This window comes from Dermochelys coriacea, chromosome 9, assembly GCF_009764565.3.
Source record: "Dermochelys coriacea isolate rDerCor1 chromosome 9, rDerCor1.pri.v4, whole genome shotgun sequence".
NCBI classification, from domain to species: Eukaryota; Metazoa; Chordata; order Testudines; family Dermochelyidae; genus Dermochelys; species Dermochelys coriacea.
This window is the reverse complement of record NC_050076.1, coordinates 64,506,106-64,531,740: the sequence shown is the minus strand read 5'-3', so window position 1 is coordinate 64,531,740 and position 25,635 is coordinate 64,506,106. Positions and strand designations below refer to the sequence as shown.

At 46.4% G+C, this 25,635-nt stretch overlaps 1 protein-coding gene across 1 annotated transcript in view; it reads left to right on the top strand.

The window, feature by feature from the left end:
• GABRQ (gamma-aminobutyric acid type A receptor subunit theta) overlaps positions 1-24,767 on the top strand; it is an 88,260-nt gene extending 63,493 nt beyond the window's left edge. The window contains exons 4-9 of the mRNA XM_038416233.2: positions 1,723-1,943; positions 11,587-11,669; positions 16,877-17,014; positions 19,154-19,306; positions 22,854-23,110; positions 23,682-24,767. Coding sequence (XP_038272161.1) covers positions 1,723-1,943; positions 11,587-11,669; positions 16,877-17,014; positions 19,154-19,306; positions 22,854-23,110; positions 23,682-24,059 — 1,230 coding nt within the window. The 3' untranslated portion in view covers positions 24,060-24,767. The remainder of the gene's footprint in view (positions 1-1,722; positions 1,944-11,586; positions 11,670-16,876; positions 17,015-19,153; positions 19,307-22,853; positions 23,111-23,681) is intronic.
• The last annotated feature ends 868 nt before the right edge of the window (positions 24,768-25,635 follow it).

The window sequence follows — 25,635 nt, the reverse complement described above, 5'->3', positions numbered from 1 at the left end:
CTCTAAACACCAGATCCTTTTCAGCAGTACTACCACCTTGCCAGTTATTCCCCATTTTATAGTTGTGCATTTGATTTTTCCTTCTTAAGTGAAGTACTTTGCACTTGTCTGTATTGAATTTCATCTTGTTGGTTTCAGACCAATTCTCTAATTTATCAAGATTGTTTTGGATTCTAATCCTGTACTCCAAAGTGTTTGCAACCCCTCCCATCTTGGTGTCATCTGCAAATTTCACAAGAATACTCTCCGCTCCATTATAAAAGTCGTTAATGAAAATATTGAATAATGCCAGACCCAGGACTGACCCCAGTCAGACCCTGCTTGATACATCCTCCCGGTTTGACAACGAACCATTCATAACCACTCTTTGAGTACAGACTTTCAACAAGTGCATCACCTTATAGTAATTTCATCTGGACCACATTTCCATAGTTTGCTTATGAGACTGTCATGTGGGACTGTCTGAAAAGCCTTACTAAAATCAAGACATATCACATCTGCTGCTTTCCTCCCATTCACTACTCCAGTAACCCTATCCCCGCTCCTCCCCTGCCCTCCCAGTGCCTCCTGCACACTGCTGAACAGCTGTTCTGCAGTGTGTAGGAGGCACTGGGAGGGAGGAGTTGATCAGTGGGGCCAGCAGCCCTGGACCTGACTTGCAGACCCTCTGGAATACCCATGCGGACCCCAGTTTGAGAACCACTGCCCTAGGATGAATTTCAGCAAGCCCTGCTGACTTGAATACATCTAATTTATCTAAATATTCTTTAACTGATTCTTTCCCTATTTTGGCTTGCATTCCTTCCTCCTTGCTGTTAATATCAGTTATGTTGAGTATCTGGTCACTATTAACCTTTTCAGTGAAGGCTGAATCAAAACAGGCATTAAACACCTCATTCTTCTTGGTGTCATCAATTATTCTCTCTCCTTTCCCACTACACTTATCTTCATCTTTCTCTTGCTTCTAATATATGTAAAGAATCTCTTCTTATTGCCTTTTGTGTCCATTGCCAGGTGTAACTCATTTTGTGCCTGGGCCTTTCTGATTTTGTCCCTATATGCTTGTGCTGTTCTTTTGGTCTCCTCCTTAGCAATTCTTCCGTGTTTCTACTTTTTGTAGGATTCCTTTTGGATGTTCAGGTCATTAAAGAGCTCCTGATGGAGCCATATTGGCATCTTAGTATTCTTCCTATCTTTCCTTCTCATCAGAATAGTTTGCAGTTGTGCCTTTAATCTTGTCTCTTTGAGAAACTGCCAGCTCTCCTGAACTCCTTTATCCCTTAGATTTTCCTCCCATGGGACCTTGCCAACCAGTTCTACTGATGGGGCCTCTGCCATTCAAAAAAATGTAGCCAACTTTGCATGTATTCTGTTGTCTCCCTGATCTCAGACGCACGCCACCACACTGTGACTCTGGCGTTAAGGAGCAGTGGGCAGAATGTGGAGCAGGGAAGAGGTGGCTGAACTGCAACAAGTTCTCTCGAGTGTTGAATCAGTGACAAGTCAAGCCAATTCCTCCCCTTAGAAAGCTCAGTCCAGTGCCCTGTAGCTTTACTCATCCAAAAGAAGGCACAGTTCCTATAACACACCATGTGGGGAATGAATAACCTGGGTGCAAAAGCTTTGGAGATGCGTCAGGCATCTCAGTGGCAGCAGGAGTAAGACAAGGGGCCAGGGTGTCTCCCATGGGACAGCCTGACGGTTATGTGTTTTCTCTCCCAGGACTACACCATCACAATGTATTTTCAGCAGAGTTGGCGGGACAAACGCCTAGCGTACAGTGACCTTCCTCTTAACCTGACCCTGGACAACCGGGTGGCTGACCAGTTGTGGCTTCCTGACACCTATTTCCTGAATGACAAGAAGTCCTTCCTGCATGGGGTGACAGTGAAGAATCGCATGATTCGGCTCCATCCAGATGGGACCGTGCTGTATGGCTTGAGGTAAGCGTGGAAGGAGTTTTCATTACTTGTATGTTCTTGAATGACATTGCTGTCCCATCATCCAACTCTTTGGCCATACACAGAGCAGCCCTCAAAATCCGTCTTTAAAGAAAGCACAGCCAGGCCAAGAAACATTTGCTCAAGATTTGCTTACTTCTAAGTGGTCTAATATCGCATTCCACCCCCAGAAGTGGTTGCATTTCAGTGGTGGGCAAAGTGATCCCTGAACTGGGATAGACCAATATTAGGGGAGAGGAGTAATTGAGGTTGCATAGTGTTTCAGGTTGCTATAGTTCAAGTTGCATGTTTCCGTTTCAAATGCCCCTTTCAAAAGTGCCTAGTGTGGCCTAGAAGATAGACCAGTGGGATGGGACTCAGGAGAGCAGGGTCCTATTCCCAGCTCTGCCGTTGGCCTGATGGGTGACCTGGGGCAAGTCATTTCCCTGCCCTGTGCCTCAGTTTCCCCATCTGTCAAATGGGGATAATGATACCCACCTCCTCTGTAAAGTTCTTTGAGCTCTACTGATAAAAAGTACGATCTAACAGCTTAATGTTTTAATAATACATTAATGAAAACTTTCTGCAAGTTTGGGTAATAGAGATGAAATTTTCCAGGCCTACTCTCTGCCCAAGGGTGAAAATTTTGTAGAAAGTTTGAGGCAAATCAAATCAGCTGTTTCTTAATATGAGACAGTATAAATATGTACTTTCCCCAGTATAAAATAAATAATTTCTTGCAGCTTTTTCTTTTCTGTCTGGCACTGGTGCCAGAATGGTTGGGATAGAAAGTTTGATATTTAGCAGGGAAACAGTGCCCAAGTTTACATCCAGCTCTTAGACCTGCCTCCAACAGTCACAAATAAATAAGAGAGCCACACTGTGCTTACTTCCCAGCCCAGCAAAGGGGAAGGAGACATCTCCATTTGGAATGGACTGCACCGATGTGCATACTACCATACACAGCACCAGCCCCTTTGATGCTGCATGTTTTGGGGGAATTTCCATCTCGTACATCCTGTAATGATTCCTTCCTACTTAACTGCTGGTGCCACAGCTAGAAAGAGCTCAGAACTACCCTGGACAGGCCACCTTCAGGGGTCAGACAAGAGGCCTGGTATTTGGGCTAAGGAGGAAGAGGATGACTGAGGTATTTGCCCCTGTTACCTACAGGCTCCTGTTAAGATCTGTTTTTAAATAAAACACTGGCTGTTTGGTTGCCTGGAGGCTGCTCCCTTGATATGGCAGAGCACAATGAAACCCACCACAAAAATCATGAGAGGTTCAGAGTCTGCAAGTCCTGTTGCGTTCAGTGGGAGTTCCCGATGTTCATCGCAGGTCAGAAGTCTTGCATGGAATAGCATCTCTTAATGTGATGAAACTGCAGTCTTCTGAGGGACACTTTAAAAAGTCCATCTATCATGTGCATAGAGGTTTGAGGCAACATATTCTTAGGGGCCTTTTATTTTGCACCTGCATTTTTGCTGACACAAATAACGGCAAGGTGCAATTTTGCGGCCACAAATAATTTCTAGCACATTCAGCATGTAGATACCTGACCGGCAGGTGCAATTGGGTAGCTAAATACTGAAGTTGCATCCGATTAAGTGAGCTGTAGCTCACGAAAGCTTATGCTCAAACAAATTTGTTAGTCTCTAAGGTGCCACAAGTACTCCTGTTCTTTTTGTAAATAATGAAGTGTTATCACAGGGTTCTTCTGAACATCAGGTCCTTTCTGTATTTTGGTGCTAGATCTGTTGGGTTCTGTGGCATGTGGGGGTTTTGCTGAAAGGGCAGTCTTTCAAACAGAGCTTCCAGAGTGGAGAAAATTGACACACAGTGCTAACCAAGGTGATTTTGTTTCTGTCTTGTGTTTTTCATAGTTTTCTTGGCCTTTTTTACTAGGTACTGTAGCTATGTTTGTTTCTTCATGTGCCACCTTCTAGTCCCATCTTCTCCTTCAAGTTGAACTTGCAGTGAAGTTATTCTCTGTTGCTGTGGCATCTCAGTCATTTTCTTTGCAACAGACTGTGATGTTGTAAATGCAGAGGCATTCAGAAAATTACCAATCAAGGGCTTTAAGCACACACTTAAGTGCTTTGCTGTAGCAGGGCCAGAAGCTCAGCACCTTGCAGGATAGAGCCTCCAGGGTTCAATTAAGCCCCACTGAAGTCAATGGGAGCTTGGCTGTTAATGTCAATGAGAACAAGATCAAACTCTGAGTAATTTGTTTTCATGGACAAATGAGGCCTTTTTCTTCTTCCCCTTCGCTCTGTTGTGACAGTCCCTCTTTTGGGGAGAAGCACATATGCTTGTTTTTGATAGAGTTAGCAGATAAGTGGATGAAAGGAATGCAGCAGATGTAATATTGCTTTGTCTTGGGGATGTGTTTGATACACAATGTCTGATAAAAGCTTATTCCACAGCTAATTCGTATTGGCTTGGACTGAGAGCTAGTTGGAGGGCCATAAACAAATGGGACCTCTAATCTGTAATGCCAGGAATCCTGGAGGAGTCATACACCAGGGCAGGAAATAACCAGACCTGATTCAATTTAGAGGAAAAAATGCAAATATGTAGGGAAGGTAACCCAAAACTCCGGGGCGAGGAGTCTGGGAAGTTGTGGTGTGGGAAGAGACATGGGCGTGACATCTCTAATGCCCATGGTCCCATGAAAAAGGAAAAAGCCAAAATAACTTGGCTGGAACCTGGGGCAAATGTTCTGCAAATGTCCATTATGAGCTACTGTGAAAAAGGCTCTTGCTTTTGGGGTTCAAGAGCCATTGGGTAAACTTTGGCTCCCCCAGTGAAAAAGGGAGAGATACCTGGAAGATATCATAAGCAAAATAGAAGTTTAATCAAGCCACAAGTGCTGAATAAGCAACTGCATCTTCTTGCCGGGCATTGTGAAGGCCAGTACTATATAAGCTACTTTCCACCATACACAGTAGCTCTGACAGTGCTCCTTAGTCCCTACATTTGACCTTGGGCTATTCCAGTCCCAGTCCCAGGCACCGCACAGTGCTGTCCGTGTACTTCAGTCTAGATCTGTTGCACCCCCAGGATTTAAAACTTGCCTTCTCCCCCACAATTTTGTCAACTCACCTCAATCCTGATCTGCATCACCCCCTTGCTATTCCATTTCCAGACCCGGGCAATGTCCCTCAATCCTGAGAAGTGGTTGCTGATCAGGTGGCGACTTTGTAATCGAACAAAGCGGCTGAGTAGAAAACAAACTCTTTCAGCTTTGTGGCTGGAGACGTTTGAGGCTGTGCACTCCAGCCATGAATAGCAGCTTGTGTTAACTTGCTGCACCACCATAGTAAGGGAAGAATAGGGATTCACCAGGGATTTGTAAACCACTCAGGGCCTTCAGAAGTTGTGTTCACTGCCAGGCAAAAAGCAACATTTGCCAGGATATTTTTCTGAGAGCATTTGAAAGGTTAAAGTTTTGAGATTTTTCTCATTGAGCAATTAATAATTTTGCCTCTATAAGTCCCATTAAAGTCAGTAGGAGTCCAAATGGGCATGTCTACATTGCAAGAGGAAGTGAGTTTGCCAGCCTGGATCGACAGAGTCATGCTAGCGAGGCTCGGGCTAGTGTGCTAAAAACAGCAGTGTGGACATTGTGGCTCAGGCAGCAGCTGAGAAGTTGCTGTCAAGAGGTAACGAGACAAAACATAATTTTTTTTCTTGATATCGACTGCGTGTGTTTTAGGGTTTGTACCAATACTTACCTACTTCATACACTGAAATAAATTAGCAAACCAAGAGCTGGCTCCATCTCCACTCACTTGCAGGAACTGGCAATTGTGTACTGTGTTCCTCTCTCTCATTCACAACCATGGACGGACTTTCTGAAGATAAGGCAGAGTTCATGGTGTCACAGTGTCAGGCTTTGCAATGATGAGGAAAACTGAGGAGGATAGGAACCTCATTCTACTAGGGAAGACCTCAAAGGAGGGAAATTCCCTCCTGTGCTCATACGTTTGCAAACACACACACACCACATTAAGAATCTGCTCCTACTTCTTTTGAAGGCAATGGAAGTTTTGATGAAGTGCTTGCTGCTTTACTGTGCCAGCTGATGAGTGTTCTTCCCCTGCCCCCTTTAATGAAGGGACTGAGGGCAAATGGATGGTGAGAGGCCAAAAAGTGCTTGAATGAACTGAATGGAGAAGTTTGATAGAGGGAGCGGCTATCATCAGGGGAGGAACACAAGGCACAGGGATAACAAGTGAGACAGACAACTGGGAAAAAGCAGGATGAAGGGAAATCCAAATCCAAAAGCAGGTCCAGCTGGGGCCGTTGTCAGGACCAGGTGCCCAAGAATGCTGGAACTGATCTACAGGCTTCGCAGCATGGTCAGAGACTTGCATATGGCAGGTTTTTAATAGCAGCTCTGAGCTCTTTCCCTCCGTGTCTGCGATCTTATGTAATCACTCTACATAAGACAGAAGAAGCCATTAATAAACAAACAGCAATGAGGAGGATCAGAGAAGGAAACAAAATGGCTGATATTGTGTCTGTCTGAGCTGGAACACTTAGGCAGGGGGAAAAGACAGATTCTCTTGGGAGAGGGCAGCCCCTAGCATGAGACACGTTAAGATTCAGGAGTCCTGCCAGAGCTACGAGCAAGGTGAGGCAGGATAAAGCCCCCTGGTCCCTCTCAACTCATGATGATAAGCAGAAGTATTAGGAGCTTGAATTGACTCTTCACGCCCCTTCACATACACACAGCCTAATAATTCTCTGCCTACGTCAGCGATGGAAAAACCCCAATGGTTCCATTTGATGTGTCCCAGTAGTTAAGATGCTTCTCACAGCTGTGTCCAGACCTCTGATCAGGCTGTACATCTCATGAGAACAGTGTCCCCTTTACCATTGCCAGGAATAGATGGACGAGTTTCTCTGAATTCAGTGGGAGATTGGGGTGCCTGGCAGCTCATAGTGAGAGAACAGCCTCCTTCTGCTGCTGTCCAGATGTGGAAATGAGAAGATTATGTTAAGTGGGTATTCCTGTAAGGTTTGGTTCATGCTCCAGTTGCAGCTTGGGATCCATTCATCTTGTTACAAATCGAAAGCCAACTTAGAACTTCATGCCTGTTTCATCCTGGCATTTCACAACTACTCAGAGCTTCATGGTGGCAACTGCCAAGGCACATACCACTACTACTTGTGTTGAAGGAGAATCTCCGTTAGCTGCTAGCAGTATGGTGTCTATGACACACAGTCAGCTCTGTTTCCATCCCCTAGAGGGCAGTGGGGACACATGCATCAGCCACAGATTTAATCCAAAGTGCTTTGTGTATCCCTGGGCTAGATTCCTCCTTTAAAAAGATTTCCAGAGTTGTCCTAGCTTCCATCTTCCATCAAATGAAAGCTGTCTTGTTCACCAGCAATGCAGAGAAATAACATCTCTGTTTGACTTCTTCTGCCTGTCTGAACTGAGCAGAAATGAGTCACATGGAAGGGCAGAATCCTCTTGGGGAGGGATGTGAGGGGAGGAAATTGTGATTTCAAGGAAAGTGGGGGTGGGGCGAGAGTAGTAGGGGTGATTGTGTCTAAGCCGCAGGGGGCTAGCCAGCATTTGTGGTCAGTGGGAGGCCATGAAATCAGGCCACTGCACTGAATACTGCATGCAAGAGGCTGGCGAGTCTATCCCTCTGATGGGCAACGTCTCTACGAATTCCCATCAAAGCAGGCAAAATTTCACACCACACAAATTTTGAATTAAAAAATAATTAAATAAATTATACAATCTGGCGGTATTCCAATGTCTAATTCTAATGTCAAAGAGAATGTAACATCCTTCCCTTTTGTCCCCGCCCCCAGCCATTCTCTCCCTTTCTCTTTTGTCTTTTCCCCTGGAGGCAGTGCGCTCTGTCGGTAACTGTTTACCATGGCATAGTTTGTTCTCTGTCTCTTCACCTCCCTTCTCACAGGGGGAGACTCCACTCCTCCTCTGCTTTTTGTCTTTTAACCTCTCATTCTTCTCCTGCCATCCCTCTCCTGTCTCCTTCCCCTCAGTGCCTCTCTGGATCCCCATCGGTTCCTGTCTTCTCTCCCCTATTTGCCTCCTGTGCTTTATCAGCTGCTCTGTTATCTCACCTCTCCTCCATCCTCCCTGTCATTCCTCGCGCTCTCATCTCTCCTGCCCCTCTTCCCATTTTCTCTTTCTTACATCCCCTCTTCCTGATTGCTCTCCTAATAAGGGTCAGCTGTCCAACAGTCCATATTATATAATGAACAGATCTAACTATCCTCCCATGTGGATTTGTTACATGTGCCCAATGGATATATCATTTTAATAGTCACCATAGTGCATGTGGTAGATGCTGGCCTGACCACCTTGGAGACTAATAGGCTTTATGCACAGAGCAGGTACAGCATGGTCAGTGGCAGAACAAACCCTTCACTGACATGCCCTAGCGTTGCTCTGGACCATCTTGGCAGCTCTGGTTTTTGTGATATAGGCACCGGCTAGACTGAGTCCTACCAGCTCCTGTCGCATAGGCCACCGACAAGCTGGTTGATGGTCATGGCTTTCAGTCACTGCCAAATGAGCCATGTCAGACCTATAGTTCCTTGAACATGCCACACAATAGAGCAGGCAAAATGGAAGGTTGAGCCACATGGGCTACCTATGTAACCACCTAGGCAGAGACCATGGGCTGCCAAAGCATTGGATCAGGCCCTAACAGCATAAACACACTTCCTGGGGTGGAGTTCAACCACATGCCTGCATTGTCTCTGGGCAGCAGAGGGCACATGGCCAGTCTTATCCGTGCCATATCTGAGGCATGAAGGCAGCTGGTGTAGACGCTTACCTTTCTCCGTGCCATTACTGACTTTAATCCAGGAGAGGAGTAAGGCAGAATTCTTGGAGTCCAGGTGATACAGATAGAGGAGATCCCAGCACATGAAAGTTGAAAAAGCAGCAGGCTCACCACCAGCTTCTGGGGCAGCTTCATCCCTCCATGCTCCTGTTCGATCCCGTGGGTAACATCACAACATGCAAAGGGAGGAGGGCATGTAACCAGGCATGCACGGCACATGCTGCTGGCCAGCCAGTGGGCTGTAGTTTAATTTGGAGGGGAAGAGGGCAATTTATCTGATTCTCTGGGGCCAATATAATCTCAATCCTGTTTATTGCACAAGAATGATCATCCCTAACTGGTGGTTGTATTTGCTCTAAAATGCATGGAGCCATATCCTGCTCTTAGTTACGCTGCTGTAAATTGTAGTAAACCCACTGAAAGCCAGATTTACGCCTAGAATGGAATTGGCCTTTGGAGTGTTGCATCCATAGCATGACGTGTCGTGCTCTGGATCTGAAGCCAGCACTGCAGGTGATGGCAGAGTCCTGCTGGGAGGCCAGAGGGTCACTTGAAAATCAGGGCAGCCCTCCCCTAATCGTCCTTGGTTCGGCACAGTTAGGACAGAGGCTCTGGGAAGGTTTTAGCCCACCAGGATCCCGCAAATGGGGTGGAAAATGTTCATTTAATACATTTTTGCATCTTGCACTTCAGGGAAAATCAGAGAATGCATTTGTAGATGCTATTTCCCACAGGTGTGGCATAATATGTACAGCATGTGCTGTGTGCGGCATAGGGCATGAGTCATGCACATTTGCACTCGTCGGTCCTGGTGCACGCCTGCATTTGCCGCTGTGCTGACTGCAAAGTCTGTCTTGAGTAGGGATAGATGCCCCATGGAAACCTCATCTCTGCCCCTCTGAGATATTTCCTGACCACAGCGAGACTGCTGAGAAGAGACGGGACAGGCATTGCCTTTCCAGCTTTCCAGTTGGAGGTGCAAAGTTTGACAGCTGCTAAAGCAATAAATGAAATACACAGTCATTTGTGATCAGTTTTAGGCAGCTCATTTTCCCCCTCTGCTGTGTCCAGCATTCAGATTAACAGGTTAATTTTCCCTTTCCACCCTGGCCCTTTCCTCTGACAAAGGGCAGTTGCAATGTTGTATCTAGACCCTGTGAGGATATATATAAATTCCCTCCATCTCTTCAGATCTATTTATAGCATGGCAGGCAGTGGCAAAGGCTCTCCTCAAGGCTTCATCTCCTACAAACAGTCTTCACAGACAGCAGAGAGATAAATTTAGCACGCAAGATTTCTTAAAGAGACAGCTGCTCAGTGATGCGCTCTCTCGCTCTGAGTGCATCTCTGGCTCAGCTGAGTGCTCTCTCTCCATTTCTTTTCTCTGTCCTCCCGCCTTTATCTCTATGTACCCCCCCATCACACACACACACACACACACACACACACACTCTGGCTTTCTATCTCTTCCTTCCTCATTGATTCTTTTGCTTGATCTGAGTCTCATTCTCTCTGACTCTCTGTCTTCTCATTCTTTATCACCCTTTCTTTCTCTCCCTTCCTCTCTCCACCTCCCAGGCCACAGGGCTCAGAAGATAACAAAGCTTCCCGGTTAACAGTTCACTGGTTATGCCTGCATCCTAAAATATGCGTTGCTTGATTAATGCCTTCCAGATGGTTAATTGAAAGGGGTGCGGGGGAACCAACCCTTCCCCCTCACCTCCAGCTACACACACACACATACTGCACAGAAAGGAGATTACATTCAAAGGAGATTGGGCAGTCAGGTGAGGGGAGCAAAGCCAGCATGTCTGAGGGGCAGCGCACTCTGAGGACAGTGCGGTGTTGCCAGGCTGGTTAACTAGACACTTATTTGCTCTATCCCCCCTCAGCTGCCCCCCTGCCATCCGAAGTGCATGAAGGCCACATGCAAAAAGAGTGCAGCAGAGAGAACACCTCCCCCCATCTTTCTTTCACCTGCTGCTCCCCCTCTTTCACACATATGACACACGCAGTCCCACTCCTCACAAACATAAAGGCACATATCTCCACATTCACCCCCCCCCATGCACACAGCACATCGCATACAAATGTGCACAGCCCCATCCACGCACTCTCACACCCCCACATCAGAGCTGTGTGAGATACTGTGTGTGAACACACACATGCATATCTTTTGCAACCCAACCCGTTTGTGCTATGCCCCATACGTTAACATCATTGAGAGTTGATAGACAAGGGGACATGCAATTCATTAGAAAGGGAGGTTCAAAGAAGTGGGATTTGGATAATCAGATTCAGTGATAGAAAGATTAGATGGAGGGGTACAGGTGGTGATAGACAAATGTCATGGTGACTGGGAGAAGCTGGCTGGCTGGCTGGCTGAATAGACAGATAATCAGATAAATTATTCTTCCTTATGCCCCAATGCAGAGCAATTTAATCAACACACGTTTTCTCTTTTATAGGCATGGGTGTCCTCGTTCTCTCTCTGTCACAGACAAAATGTCTCTCTTCCTCCCTCATTTCGAAATCCTGCCCCTCTCAGTGTCTTTGTCTCTCTCTCACGTATATACAGAGGGAACACAGCCCCCCCCCGTACCTCCCTCCTTCTTTAATAAAGATGCAGCCTGGCTGACGTGAGTCACGAAAGACTTAAGCCATGCAGTTGAGGGTGAGCTTCATTCAGTTCCCCCTCCCCACATACTTCCCTCCCCACCATGGCGCTCCCTGGTTACCATAGAGACAGCGGTTCCTCATGCTGCCTGACTTTCATGTCTTCCTTTATTATTTTTTTTCCTTTTCAGAATCACCACCACAGCTGCTTGCATGATGGATCTGAGGAGATACCCTCTGGACCAGCAGAACTGCACGTTAGAAATTGAGAGCTGTGCGTATGCCTCGTGCCTTCCCCTGCCTCCCGTAGGACTAGCATTGCACATGTCATAAGAAGAGGGAAAGCAGGGGGTCCCTGCATGTTATTTCCCCTTCCAGTCTGTATTGTTTTCCACTGACTGCTGCTGGGGATCTGCCTTCTTCTCTCTCTCTCTCCCCACTAGTGCAGTGCACACACTCTCCCCCTGACTGGGTGCTGTGACTTCCATACTCATTTGTCTCTATTGTGGCTGGGTTGGGGCATATGGAGGAGTCTGGCCTGGCCTCTCGGTCTCCCTTTTGAAGGGTAGGAGCCACTCAGATGAACCTCCAGCAATGGAGAGTCAGGAAAGAGGATACCGGGGCACCAGCATCTGCGTGAGATCAAAAATCTTACTCACTGTGGCAAGGGTTTTAGAAGCTGCTGTTAGCACCAGCAGCATTTTCTGGCCTACTGAATATTTGCAGGAGGGGAAAGATGAAAATGCAGTATCCTACAGGACCGGTCTAAAGCCACAGCTCTCACAATAGTAAAGATGAAGTGTCTGGAGTTTTTCCTTTTTCATAAGGAATGTCCCCACTATGTCTACAGTCTGCAGTGTCCATGTTGCCTTCATAATGCTTCATGCGCCGGGCAGCCTAAGTTCCAGCAATAGTTTTGATTTGGTTAGGGCAAACTGCAAATTGCAGCCCTTGGCATGGTGCATAATGGAATGTAAATTAAGTCCTGATGGAGGCAGTAATGACATGTCATAGCTGGTGTCTCTTAGTATATTGAGCGTAGTTTAAAGTAGAACCAAGAAAACAGAAGGCAGCCCACAGCTCCCCATCTTGTGATTGTGGTTTTAGTGGGATACATTCAAGCTAATTTGTTAGCATCAGAGCTATGTTTCCTTGCAGTATGTAAAAGACCGATGCAGAGGAGGGTTTATTTCTTTAATGCTTTTGTCTTTTATATATTTGCCGCATCTGAAGCTAGCACAGCTCCATTTTGTTTCCTTTCTTATTTGTGTGCCAGCATTGCCAATGGTGTCAGCAGCACAGCTTTGGAATAGAAGCATTGCTGTGGTCTTACCTAAATATGTTTTAATCAAAACCCACCAAAACACCCCTTTCACAGTGACAGGGTTATGGATTTATGAAACAGCAGTGGACAGTTAGAATCCAGAAGACGTTCTCCTCTGGCACATCAGCTTATGGCAGTTGCAAGATAGATCAAATCTGGGACAAAAATAGTGTGATGATGTTTGTGTGAATCCAACAGTGAGCCAGTTCTCAGATACAAGGGATTAAGGAGGCTTGGACTAATTGCATGGAGCAGCGGTGTGAGGGGACATCTCTGTAGTGTATTGCTCCGAGGATTCTATTGGGCCTGGGGCCAGATCGATAGTTCTGCCCTGAATCTCATCAGCAACTGTAGCCCCTTTAGCTCTTTTCTTCTGCTTCAAACAACAAGGGCTATGTTAGTATAGGCTGGTTTCAGAGTCATAAGGTTTAAAGCCAGAAGAGAACCCTAGATCATGTAATCTGACCTCTGCATATCACAGACCACTGAACACCACCAACCATCTCCATGCCAAATAACAACCAGAATTAGGCCAAAGCATTACAGACCTGAGGGGACTAAAGTGTTGTGTGCCACAGGCAGAGAACAGGAGGGACCGAGGTGCACCAATGCCTGAGGCCTCTGCAATGGCAGGGAATTGAGTAAGGGCTTGTCTAGATGAATAGTTAGTCTGTGGCAGGCTGGGATGGAAATCTATCCCACAGTAGCCTGCAATGTGCTAACTGTCCATGTGGATCCTGATGCCGTGCACTAGAAGTTTCCTAACACACTGACCTATCCCCCTTTGAAATGGGAGTAGATCAAAATCCACTATGGAACTTTCAGAGCACGGCAGCAGGGACCACACAGACAGTTAGTGCATGGTAGATTTTCCCCCAGTTTGCTGCATGTTGTATGTCTAGGCAAGCCCCGTGTGAGGTATACCTAGATGATTAGTACCCAAATGGTGTGGGAAGATCAAGCTGGAGGAGGGGAGGGATGTCATATAAAACTCACAGTAGAGTTTGTCATAAAGAGATGAGGCTACATTTTCATAACCTTGTGAGCTGAGAGCTTGCATCCTGAAAGGTAGCTTCTTCTTCACGTGCCCCTCCTGACTGCTGTGCCAATATTCAAGAAGGGCAAGAGGGATGACATTTGTAACTATTAGACAGTTAACCTGGCATCAATCCTGGGCAAAGTAACGGAAAAGCTGATCTGGGATTCAAGCAATAAAGAATAGGAATATAACTAATACAGTTAATGTGGTTTCACGGAAAATAGTCAAACCAACCTGATTTCATTCTTTGACAGATTACAAGTTTGGTGGTTAGATGTAATATACTTAGACTTTTGTAAGGCATTTGACTCAGTACCACGTGACATTCTGATTAAAAAGAAATAGCACTATACAGTATCCACAGAGCACACGTTAAATAGATAAAAACTGGCTAACTGACAGATCTCAAAAAGTCATTGTCAATGGGTAATCATCACTGAATGAGGGGATTTCTATTAGAGTTCCTCAGGGATTAGCACTAGGCCCAACACTATTCAACGATTCAATGATCTTGGAGGAAATATAAAATCGCTGCTGATAAAATTTGTGGGTGACACAAAGAGAGTCAGGATGGTAAATAATGATAAGGACAAAGCAATGCAGATCACTTGGTAAACTGGGCCCCTACAAACAACATGTGTATTAATCCCGCCAAATGCATAGATATGCATCTAGGAACAAGGAATGTAGGCCAGACCTACAGAATGGGGGACTGTACCCTGGAGAGCAGTGACTCTGAAAAGGATTGAAGGGTCATAGTGGAAAAGCAACTGAACATCAGCTCCCAGTGCAATGCTGAGGCAAAAAGGGCTAATGTGATCTTTGGATGTCTGAACACGGGGATAGCGAGTGAATAGGGAAGGGATTTTTACCTGTACACGGTGTTGGTGACACGGATACTACAATGCTGCATCCGGGACTGGTGTCCACAGTTAAAGTGGAGTGGATGCAGAAAAGAGTCATAGAAATGATTCAAGAGCTGGAGAAAATGCTTTACAGAGAGAGACTTAAAGAGCTTGATCTGTTTGGCTTATCAAAAAGAAGATTAAGAGCTGACTTGATTATAGTGTATAAGTATCTTGATGAGGAGAAAATACTGGCCTCTTTATCCTAATGGAGAAAGGCAGGACAAGAGCCAATGGCTGGAAGGTGAAGCCAGACAAATTCAATTTAAAAATTAAGCCCAATTTTATAACAGCAAGGGGGATTCAACATTGGAAGAAACTCCCAAGGGAAGTAGTGGATTCTCCATTTCTTGATGCCTTCAAATCAAGACTGGCTACCTTTCTGACAGAGATGCTTTAGCCAAACAAACACAAGATCCTGGGCTCAATACAGGGGTCAAAGGGTGGAATTTAATGGCCTGTGATATACAGGAGCTTGGACCAGATGATCTAATAATCCTTTTGGCCTTAAACACTATGAGTCTGTGTGGGCTTATGACCTGTCTCTGTCCTTTAGCCGATGGCAGTTTTACCAGTGACTTTAGTGGGAGCAGGAGCATGGTCGCCCTAGGACCTGGATCAGCCACATCTCAAGTGTCGTGCAGATCTTCTCCTCCCAAAATAGGGAAGAACGGGCTGAGCTTGAGCCTCCAACCCAATGCACAGAAGCAGTGAGCTTTCATGGGCCAGATCCTCAGCTGGTGGAACTTGGGTTTGCTTTATTAAGTCAATGGACTTATGTTGTTTTAACCAGCTGTGGAACTGGTCCAATGTTTGGGGATGTTTTTTAAAGCAGCTTTGAATAAATGCAATGATGTCTAAGGTTAAGTGTCTCACTGTTTATCTACAGGGCAGGTACAGAGACAGTGCAAGCTTTGCCACCATACTTTGCCTCAACTCTGTTCTGGAGGGACTATGCTCCTCTAGGGCCCTATAGGTCTCTATAGTCCTTTTAATTCTTGGCCTCTCTGTGGATATCACTGACAATCGATACCAGTTGTGATGTTGGCTATATGCTATGGACACCTTCCCACTAAGAACTGCCAGTCCCTTCCACACGAACTAGCAAAATGCCTTGATGTTGCAAGTACTTGCATGTTCTGAGGGCTGTTGTGCTGCAGTGTGTTGGTCACATGAACAGAGGCTAGTCTCAGATGCAAGTTAGGTTGAACCACTGGGTGGAGTCTTCTGCAATGAGAAATAATAAACCCGTTGCATACTTACTCTCAGGGTATAAGGTAAAAACAGGCCAGGGAATGGGTGTGTGATCACTATGCCAATGAGACACTTAGCTGCATGTGTCCTTTGTTGGCTTCACTCCTGCTACTGGACAGGAGTAGTTTGGCAGCTGCTCAGCAATGCATTAATTGGGCTCCCCTGCACACCCAGTCCTGCCCAGCATTTGTTACCTTGTGATGGTATGTGCAGATTCCCACATTTGTACAGTGCAGGACCAAACCCAAAGGGGGATTTGCATTAGGTAATGATGGACCAGGCTTGCATTTCAACTAGTTATGCTGAAATGAAAGACTTGATATCTCATTATTATCTTCCAGAGCCATCCAGCCCTCTCTCCCACTAAAGCTCTTCTAAATGGCGGCTTAATGAAGGCATTTGCCTATCAAAGAGGCTCACATTTTGACCTAGGTGAAAATGTTGAGAGTCTGGAGGGGAAAGGACCAAATGTTTTTTGGGTTTTTTTTGTTAGTGCTGCTGTTCATAATCCACCACCCTGTTGCTCTTGTATTTTGTAAACAGATAGGCACCATTTTCATGGGCCACACCAAAAAAGCATTGTGTGATCTCCCCCTGCTGGCATGCAGAAATAGTTCACCAAGGAAAAGCTGTGTATATTGCTTGTGAGAGAGGTTTCTGATGTACAAATCCCCTCTAAGCAAACCAAGAATTGTGTGGCTGTCTTAGGGGTCAGCTCCCACCTTCACCTTCCACTTCTTAGTCTTCATAAGGAGTCTTGGCCATTTGTTTCTTTCTCCAGGTAGCTGTTCTATCAAGTTGGGCTAAGGAGTGAAGGTTAATCAAGAGGTGGGGAATGGCTGCTATGCCCTGATAAATGGACTCCATTTGAGTCCCATTGGAAAAGTCTTCATGGAGATGGAGGTGCTGATTTCCAGGACTTGTTAACTCTGAGTGTACTGTGCTTCCTCACCCCACAGATGGCTACACAGTCGATGACATTGTGTTTTTCTGGCAAGGAAACAACTCGGCCGTCACGGGGATGGAGATGCTGGAGCTGCCCCAGTTCACCATCATTGAGCAGAGACTGGTCACCAGAGAAGTGGTCTTCACCACAGGTGGGGCTCCGTGCAAAGGGGTTTGGGGAACATATAAAGGATTCTCTTTGCAAGTCAATGCAGCTGCTTCTCTAACTTAGATGCGGAAGCACTTGTCTAGGATGTTTGAGGACCTGGGTTCTAATCTTGCAGTGCCACTTTGGAAAATTGGTCTCTCTTCCATTCCTACCAACCCTGCTTTTTCAGATCCGTGCCCTCAGACAGCAAGAGGTGAATGGTGCAATTTTTTGCAGATATCCTCAAGATTGCCAGGCCAAAATGCTGACTTCCCTCAAACAGGGCTTCATTGGTAGGTTCCCACCTTTACCACTCTTTCCATGTGATTTCCAGGGGCTCTTGAAGCTCCAGTAAAAATAACAATATGAAGAAAAACATTTCCATAAAAACAAGTGTGCAACCTATGAACAAGAAGCAAACCTGCCTATGTGTCATGGGGAAAGGAGCTGGTAAGACTGGACATCTGACGGTTTATTTGTTGCCAGCTGAAAATTTGCTGTGATTGGTGACAGACTTCATTTTATCTAGAATGTGTGCACGGCCGAAAAACAAACCACAAACATTGGCTCTTAAGACCTTCTGAATTACATGAGACCACTGCCAAGATCATCAGTTGTTATTACAGTATTGCCTGAAGGCTCTAACCAAGCTGGGTGCCCCATTGGCTTGGGCACTGGGCAATCACATAGTGAAAGACAGTCTCTGCCCCCAAGAGCCTACAGTATCAGACAGACAAAAAATGGGAGGGGAACAAAGGTACTGAGAGGTGAAGTGACTTGTCCAAGGAGACAAAAGACGATTGCTGAGAACAGACCCCGGGTCTCTTTCTTCCTAGTCTAGTGCCCTAACTATTAAACTAGACTGCCTGCCCAGTTAAGATGATTGCCAACCTTGAGGGTCCCTTTGTCATAACACATCATCCCCCACTACAAGAAGGATGTGGAAAAATTGGAAAGAATCCAGCGGAGGGAAACAAAAATGATTAGGGGACTGGAGCACATGATTTATGAGGAGAGGCTGAGGGAACTGGGATTATTTAATCTGCAGAAGAGAAGAATGAGGGGGGGATTTGATAGCTGCTTTCAACTACCTGAAAGGGGGTTCCAAAGAGGATGGAACTAGACTGTTCTCAGTGGTACCAGATGACAGAACAAGGAGTAATGACCTCAAGTTGCAGTGGGGGAGGTTTAGGTTGGATATTAGGAAATCTTTTTCACGAGGAGGGTGGTGAAGCACTGGAATGCGTTACCTAGGGAGGTGGTAGAATCTCCTTCCTTGGAGGTTTTTAAGGTCAGGCTTGACAAAGCCCTGGCTGGGATTATTTAGTTGGGGATTGGTCCTGCTCTGAGTAGGGGGTTGCACTGGATGACCTCCTGAGGTCCCTTCCAACCCTGATATTCTATGATTCTATGATCCCCTTCCTCAGCTGTTAAGATAGCAGTTGAGGAAGGGGGACCTCTTGTATTTTCAGCTTCATAGCAAAGAGGAGAGTTACAGAAGGATGAGTTCTTACTGGAGTCCTCTACAGACTTGCACAGTTAAGCTATTTGAATTTGCCCAGTTTGCACACACCTTTATGGTACCTGCATGGGGAAAATAAGATTCACAGTGGCACGTGCATTTTATGGAAGAGCTTGCACATGAAACTGGAAGTTTTATCTGAGCAGTGAGGCTGAACAGGAACCTTGTGGTTGGGACAGACCTGAGTTTTCCCAGCAGCTGCCTAATACACTGCCTTCAGATATTTAGAAGTAAATGTTCTTATTTTTGTGAGTGAGCACATGGTATCTAGCAGAAGAGATCCTCTGTCTTCTCCAACTGCAGCTGCTTATGGGAGAATCTGTTCCCATTTAATGCTCAGAAAGCCTGGGCTCCTTACCACTCAAGGTGGTTAAAGATCCAAGACAGTGGGTCCAATTGACCAGGCTCCAAAGAGGCTCTTCCTGAAGGTGATAAATTTATGCCATCAATGGAAACGCAGAATAGCGGGATTACCTCCTCTGACCCTCCCCAGCATTACTTCTAAAGAGGGAGAGATATGAGTGATTCCCAAGTGATTCCCCTTCCTGTTCCTGTCCCCTTATCACACCTGCAACCCTGGCCTTCCACAAATGACAGCTCCTTTTGGTATCTGATTGACAGGCTCTTATCTCCGCTTATCCCTGAGTTTCCGGATCAAGAGGAACATTGGTTACTTCATCCTCCAGACTTACATGCCTTCCATCCTCATCACCATCCTGTCCTGGGTCTCCTTCTGGATCAATTATGATGCCTCTGCTGCCCGGGTGGCATTGGGTAGGTCCTTTTTCACTTTACACTCCATAAGGACTTCCTTTGGGGAGGGGAGTGGGCTGGGATTGTTTGAAAAAGAAAAGGAGAACACAGTGGTTAAAAGAGTGATAGAGATTGCATGGCAAAGTAAATACACATTGCACCTTTTGTTTTCTCCCAAGAGGGTCAAACTTGAAGAGATCACAACACATCTGGTGAGATGCAGTTCAAACATGCAGAGATCCAGGTATACAGACCTCTGTGCAGTTATTGTAGTGATCAGCTGTGTGCTATGTAGCAATCAAACAGACATGCAAACAAATGCACAGGTGACACATCTAATCGCTGGAATCAGTGCACCGGCTTGTATTTCCATGAGGCTTCACGTTCAAGCATACAGGTGTTCTGCTTGGAAACATACTAAGGGTGAAGTGGCACCTTCAGCCACCCCTAGTCAGGGGCAGTGCTTGGCTATGCTGTCCCAAAAGCAGAGGTTGTAGGTGTTTTGAAAATAGTGAGTCTCTGAATCATAAATCAGGGCCTGCTACTCTCTCACTGCGGGCCGGAAGTAAACTCTGCCAGCCCTTTCCCTGGTGCACCTTATTTCCCCTGTCAGGCAGGCTCAGCTGTGCTGATCAGAACATTATGGAGGATAGAGCCAAATCTTCATCTACTCCCCACCCTGGTATGCCCAGTCCCTGCCTGTCTGCCCAGTTGCAGCTGCTCCCCTCCTTTGTATGGTTGAGCAGTGCAGGTAACCTGTGCAGGGAAGGAAGGAGGACTTTTAAGGAGCCCTTATCGGAAGCATGTGCAATGCACATGTTCATTAAGGTGTTTGCAAAACACCTGTATCCTGCTCATCCATTGAAGTCATTTTTTCAGATCTGTCAGAGATTTGTTGCCAGAGGACTAAGTTCATGGCGACTTAGTTTCAGGATTCAGCTCTTGAGGAGTTACCCCAGTATATAAAAGCACCTGATTAAATGATTAGGGGTCTAGAGCACATGACTTATGAGGAGAGGCTGAGGGAGCTGGGATTGTTTAGTCTGCAGAAGAGAAGAATGAGAGGGGATTTGATAGCTGCTTTCAACTACCTGAAAGGGGGTTTCAAAGAGGATGGCTCTAGACTGTTCTCAATGGTAGCAGATGACAGAACGAGGAGTAATGGTCTCAAGTTGCAATGGGGGAGGTTTAGATTGGATATTAGGAAAAACTTTTTCACTAAGAGGGTGGTGAAACACTGGAATGCGTTACCTAGGGAGGTGGTAGAATCTCCTTCCTTAGAGGTTTTTAAGGTCAGGCTTGACAAAGCCCTGGCTGGGATGATTTAACTGGGACTTGGTCCTGCTTTGAGCAGGGGGTTGGACTAGATGACCTTCTGGGGTCCCTTCCAACCCTGATATTCTATGATTCTATGATTCTATGAATATCTTTTAATGTGTGAAAACCACCAGTTCTCTGCTCAAGTAACACACAAAACAAGACAAACAGACTCTGGCAGACTTTGCAAGATAAACTCACAGTTTTTCTGAGAACAAGCTAGAGAGTTTTCAGCTCAAAGAGGCATTTGTCCCATCAGATAGGTCTATGTCTTAAGAGTCTGATCCCACATCATGAGCATTGCCATGAACTTCAGCGGCATCAAAATGAGACTCTAAAATGGGGGGTTAAATGAACATGCCTCCTTTGACATAACCATGTTATCTTTTAGATGGCATTTCTTTCACTGTGTGTGTGTATATGCGCGCACTCGCGCTGGTGTGTGTGTCTGTCTGTCGATTGACTGGGAGGCAGATAAAACAGTTAGGTTAGGTGGATAGATAGGCACTGTGGGTGGATCGATGGATGGACAGACAGATGATGTATGAATGACTATGGGCACAGGGGGAATATTTGCAGTGTTACAAATTTCCATGGTATTTTACAAACTCTAGTAAAGACACATTTCCTGCCCTGAAGAGCTCACACTCTTAAGTAAATACAAGACAAATCCAGGAGAATAAATTTAGGCCCTCAGTTTAGGAACTGAGGTGTCTGTAGATGTAGGTGGAAGAGAGAGAAAAAGCATGGCAAAATGTCTCTCCCTTTTATCATATCCTTTCTTCCCTCTTGGCTTTGCCCCACCTCTACCTTCAAAGTCAGGTGAGCATTACCTCATCGCAGTTCCAAACTGACCAAAGAGAGTCTAACAGATTCTTTTGTTGCTGCCTAGGCCAGTGTCCTTTGTTCCTCTGAGGCTGGGCTGGGTTTGTCCCATACCTGCCCTGATGAGGTGTAAACTGCCTCTCTGTTCTTGGAGGATACATTTTCAGCCTCATAACTATATACATGAAATTATAACCTATAACCTCACTATAGCATTACTGTAACAATTACTATAACATCACTATAACAACCATGCTCAGTGCATCTTGAGCCTTCTGAAGACACCCAACATGACAAACTTGGCATTGGATACCACACAATCATTTTATAAAGATGAACATGGGGATATAGGGTGTTCCCCTGAGGTACAGAGCATCATAGGTAGAGAGAGGGGCTTGGGACTGAGAACCACTGTAGTAGAGATTGTAGTTGAAACCACAGGCACAGTTAAGGTCACAGAGAAAAGGAGAATGAGAGAGCAGAGGACAGAATCATGGGGATTGCCAACAGCCAGGAGAGGAGGTTGAGGATCATTAGAAGAGACACTGACAGGGTGATCAACAAGGTACATGGAGAACTGAGCTGTGAAAGCTAAGGGGGGCAGAGTGCTTCCCTGCCTCAAAGGCAGCAGAGTGGTCAAGGAGAGCCTTTTAGCTGTGAGAAGGCTGTCAGCAACCTTGTGCAAGGCAGTGCCAAGAGACTGGAGCGTGGGGAAAACAAAGTGGCAGAGGCAGTGGAAGGAGCTGGTGGAGAGGTAATCAAAGCCGTGAAAATGAACAAGACACTTCAGGATTCCGGGGACAGAGTGGATGAGGAAGACAAGATCTGAGGGACGTTTACTTCCAGATGGGTGGAACACGAGTGGGCTGGACGGGGAGGGAAATGAGCTGGGGAGAGAATGAGTGGGAAAGGAAAGGGAGGGAATTAGCGAGTCAAGCAGAGAGGAAGGAATGGAGTTAGGTGGAAAAAGGACAGAGATGAGAAGGGAGACTTTGGAGTCAGAGAAGAGAGGGAGGGGGAGGAGAAGAAAGCAGAGCTGGGTGTTCTCTACCATCCTGAGTAGAGGAGGAAGGGGACGAAGAGGTGGAGCAGAGCCAGAGCGGATTGATACAGATCATCTTGCTAAAGCACAGTTTATACCCTCCTCTCGCACTACGCCTCCTGGCTCTTCCCTACAGTGACTCCTGTTGGGAGGTGGGGATCAGAACAGGTATTGTCTCTCTCAGCAATGCTGCTTATCCCTCTCTGCAACCACAACTGCTGGGAGAGAATGGGGCTGGGAGTGTCCAAGAGCCCTGGCCTCCTTTCACTCCCTACACTGATCTATCCCCTTCCTTGCATTGCTCAGATGGAGGGGAGAATGAGTGAGTGCCGTGCTGTGGCACCGCCCCGTGTCGGTAACGGAGCACGTGCACTCTCATTGCAGGGGTCACCACAGTGCTCACGATGACCACTATCAACACCCACCTGCGGGAGACCCTCCCAAAGATTCCATACGTCAAGGCCATCGACGTCTATCTCATGGGCTGCTTCGTCTTCGTGTTCCTGGCGCTCCTGGAATATGCTTTTGTCAATTACATTTTCTTTGGGCGGGGCCCTCGCCAGCAGAAGAAGCAGAGTGAGCGGCTCAGCAAGGCAAACAATGAGCGCCAACGATATGAGGAGAAGAGGATGAGGGAGCAGGTTTGTCCCCTTCCTACCTTCTAGCAGGAGAATTCAGATACTTCACCTTCGTTCAGTCCAGGAGCGCCCTGGAGGGGCTGTTCTCCCCTTGGTGACAGTCCCCGTGTTCAGTATATACTAGACTAAAGCGTACACTCTCCACAAACGGATGCCCACGAGGACCAAATACTCCTGAGGTTAGAGTGCTCATTGAGTCCTCACCCTTCACCCTGCCCCATTAGGGCCATCCTCTTCTGAGAGGATGAGGATGTGATACAGGTGTAATGAGCGCTAACAGAGTGGGACTTTGTCCCCCTCTCATGGTGGAATCACGTACAGCGCTTTAAAGAGTCAGCCCCTGCCTTTAAGATGATGGAGCGTGTTCTTCAGCTACAGCAATAGCACCCCTTTCTTTTAGATCACAAGGCCATTGTTCAGTCTGTAGATGACCCAACCTGGGGCATTGTTGTTACCCAGACAATAGTCCAAAACCGTCCCTGAGGTCAGTGGAATGATGCAAGAAATAAATCTGGCCCCAGGTATGCTCTGCTCAGACTATAACTGCCATCTTTCTCTCTCTTCTCCATTCCAGGTTGACCCTTATGGCAACATCCTCCTCAGCACCCTGGAGATGAACAACGAGCTGCTGGCCACGGACATGATGAGCAGCGTCGGCGACTCTCGAAACTCTGTCCTGTCCTTCGAAGGCTCAGGAATCCAGTTCCGCAAGCAGCTGGCCTCTCGGGATGGCTTTGGCCACCACCCCACCTTAGACCGCCATGTCCCACTGACCCACCATGCTGCTGTCCGCAACCGTGCCAACTGCCGCCTCCGCCGGCGGTCCTCTAAGCTGAAGCTCAAAATCCCGGACCTGGCAGACGTCAGCACCATTGACAAGTGGTCACGGATCATATTTCCAATCACCTTTGGATTCTTCAACCTCATTTACTGGTTGTACTATGTAAATTGATGCCTGCGGCCTCCAGGAGCAATAGGGACAGACACTCAGACAATGACAACACAGGAGCGCTGTGGTCTTTTGGGTTTGGGTTTACTCTTTTCTCTTATTATCATTTCCTCCTTTGGTTGGTAGGTTCATTCTAAGCTTACTTTCTCTTTTCAGCACATTACAAACACGGAGCATGGGGAGGTGGGACAGGGGGGTCGGGTCGGGGTCTCAGGTTTCAGGAGGATTGGCCTCATCTTGATTTCGGTTTTGTGCCGAAGAACTTCACCATTGTAAAAAAAAACCCAAAATCAAAAACACAGAAAAGTTTAAAAAAAAAGAAGAAGAAAAGTTTTAATGAAACTGAGTCGAAAACAGGGATGGAGGAACAAGCTATCTTTAAATGTGCTCACTGATGCGCTGCCCACACCTCCATTTTACCACTGAAGTCTCATCTCTTTGTTCTTCTTGATATTATTTTTTTAATCTTTCACCCATTTTCACTCTTAGCCCCTTCTCATTTATTCCCACCTGGAGTCACTGAGATCGGGGACTTCCATTCTCACACTGCATGGTCTTTCTTTTCTTTCTGTCTCTGTCTCTTGCTTACAGGTGTAAAAGAATCTTTTAAACAAACAAAAAGAATATTTATTTTGGAACAGCTGGGGGAGGGCATTGGGAATTACTTGGGGAGGGGAGATGTAGGGAGGCAGGGTGGGGGGGAGGGTGCATTTCAAAAACAAAGGCACATTTGCAAGTTGCCTTTTTCCACCTTCAGGAGTTTGCAAGCTGTTTTTCCAGTGTGAGCATGCGAGCGTGTGTGCGTGTGTGCACGCGTGCATGTTTTCTGGGGTGGGGAGGGGGGTTTTTGTAATTTTTTTTGTAGAAGGAGGACACAGGTCACGTTTAACCATTGGTATTTCCAGGGGAATAGCAGGGTTTTGTGTGCATATTACAACTGCAGGAAATGTTGGGGAGGGAGTCCCAGCCTGGAATGATCACACAGTGAGGTACACAAATATTAAGGAGAGGGGAGGTCTAAGATTGGCCAGGAAACTTGTGCCACTATCCGGAGTCGGCATTTGATCTCTTCTTGACTAACCTTGAGTCAGCCCAGTAATGAGAGGGACAGAGATCAGTGTTCCAAACATTTCCCACCTTCCATCCCAGCGTGCTGAGATTTGGGAGAGAACCAGTCATAGGAGTCTAAAACCTAACCCTTTTCCTCCTCCACCTGCTCTCTGTGTACAACTTTCTGGACTCCAAACCACTAGATGACTTCTGATCACTCCAGTGTGGTTTTTGTCTTTCTAGACTTCTGGGTAGAGAAATCTGTGAGCGGCAATTGGGCCCTTTCATAAAAGCAGTAGAAGCAAGGGGCAGGCTGGGGCATTCTGACACATACTTCTTAAGCCAGGCCTTGTTGCAGATCCATTAATGCAGCTAAAGTGTAGAAGGGAACACACCACTTCCCTTCTTGCAGAAGGTGTATTAACTATATGTCAGAGTTCCACTGAGCTAGGGAAACATCATTCTGAAAGGCTATGATCTCCAAAGGCTGAGTAGGCAGGAGGTTGAAATGGAAACACTGATCCCTTTG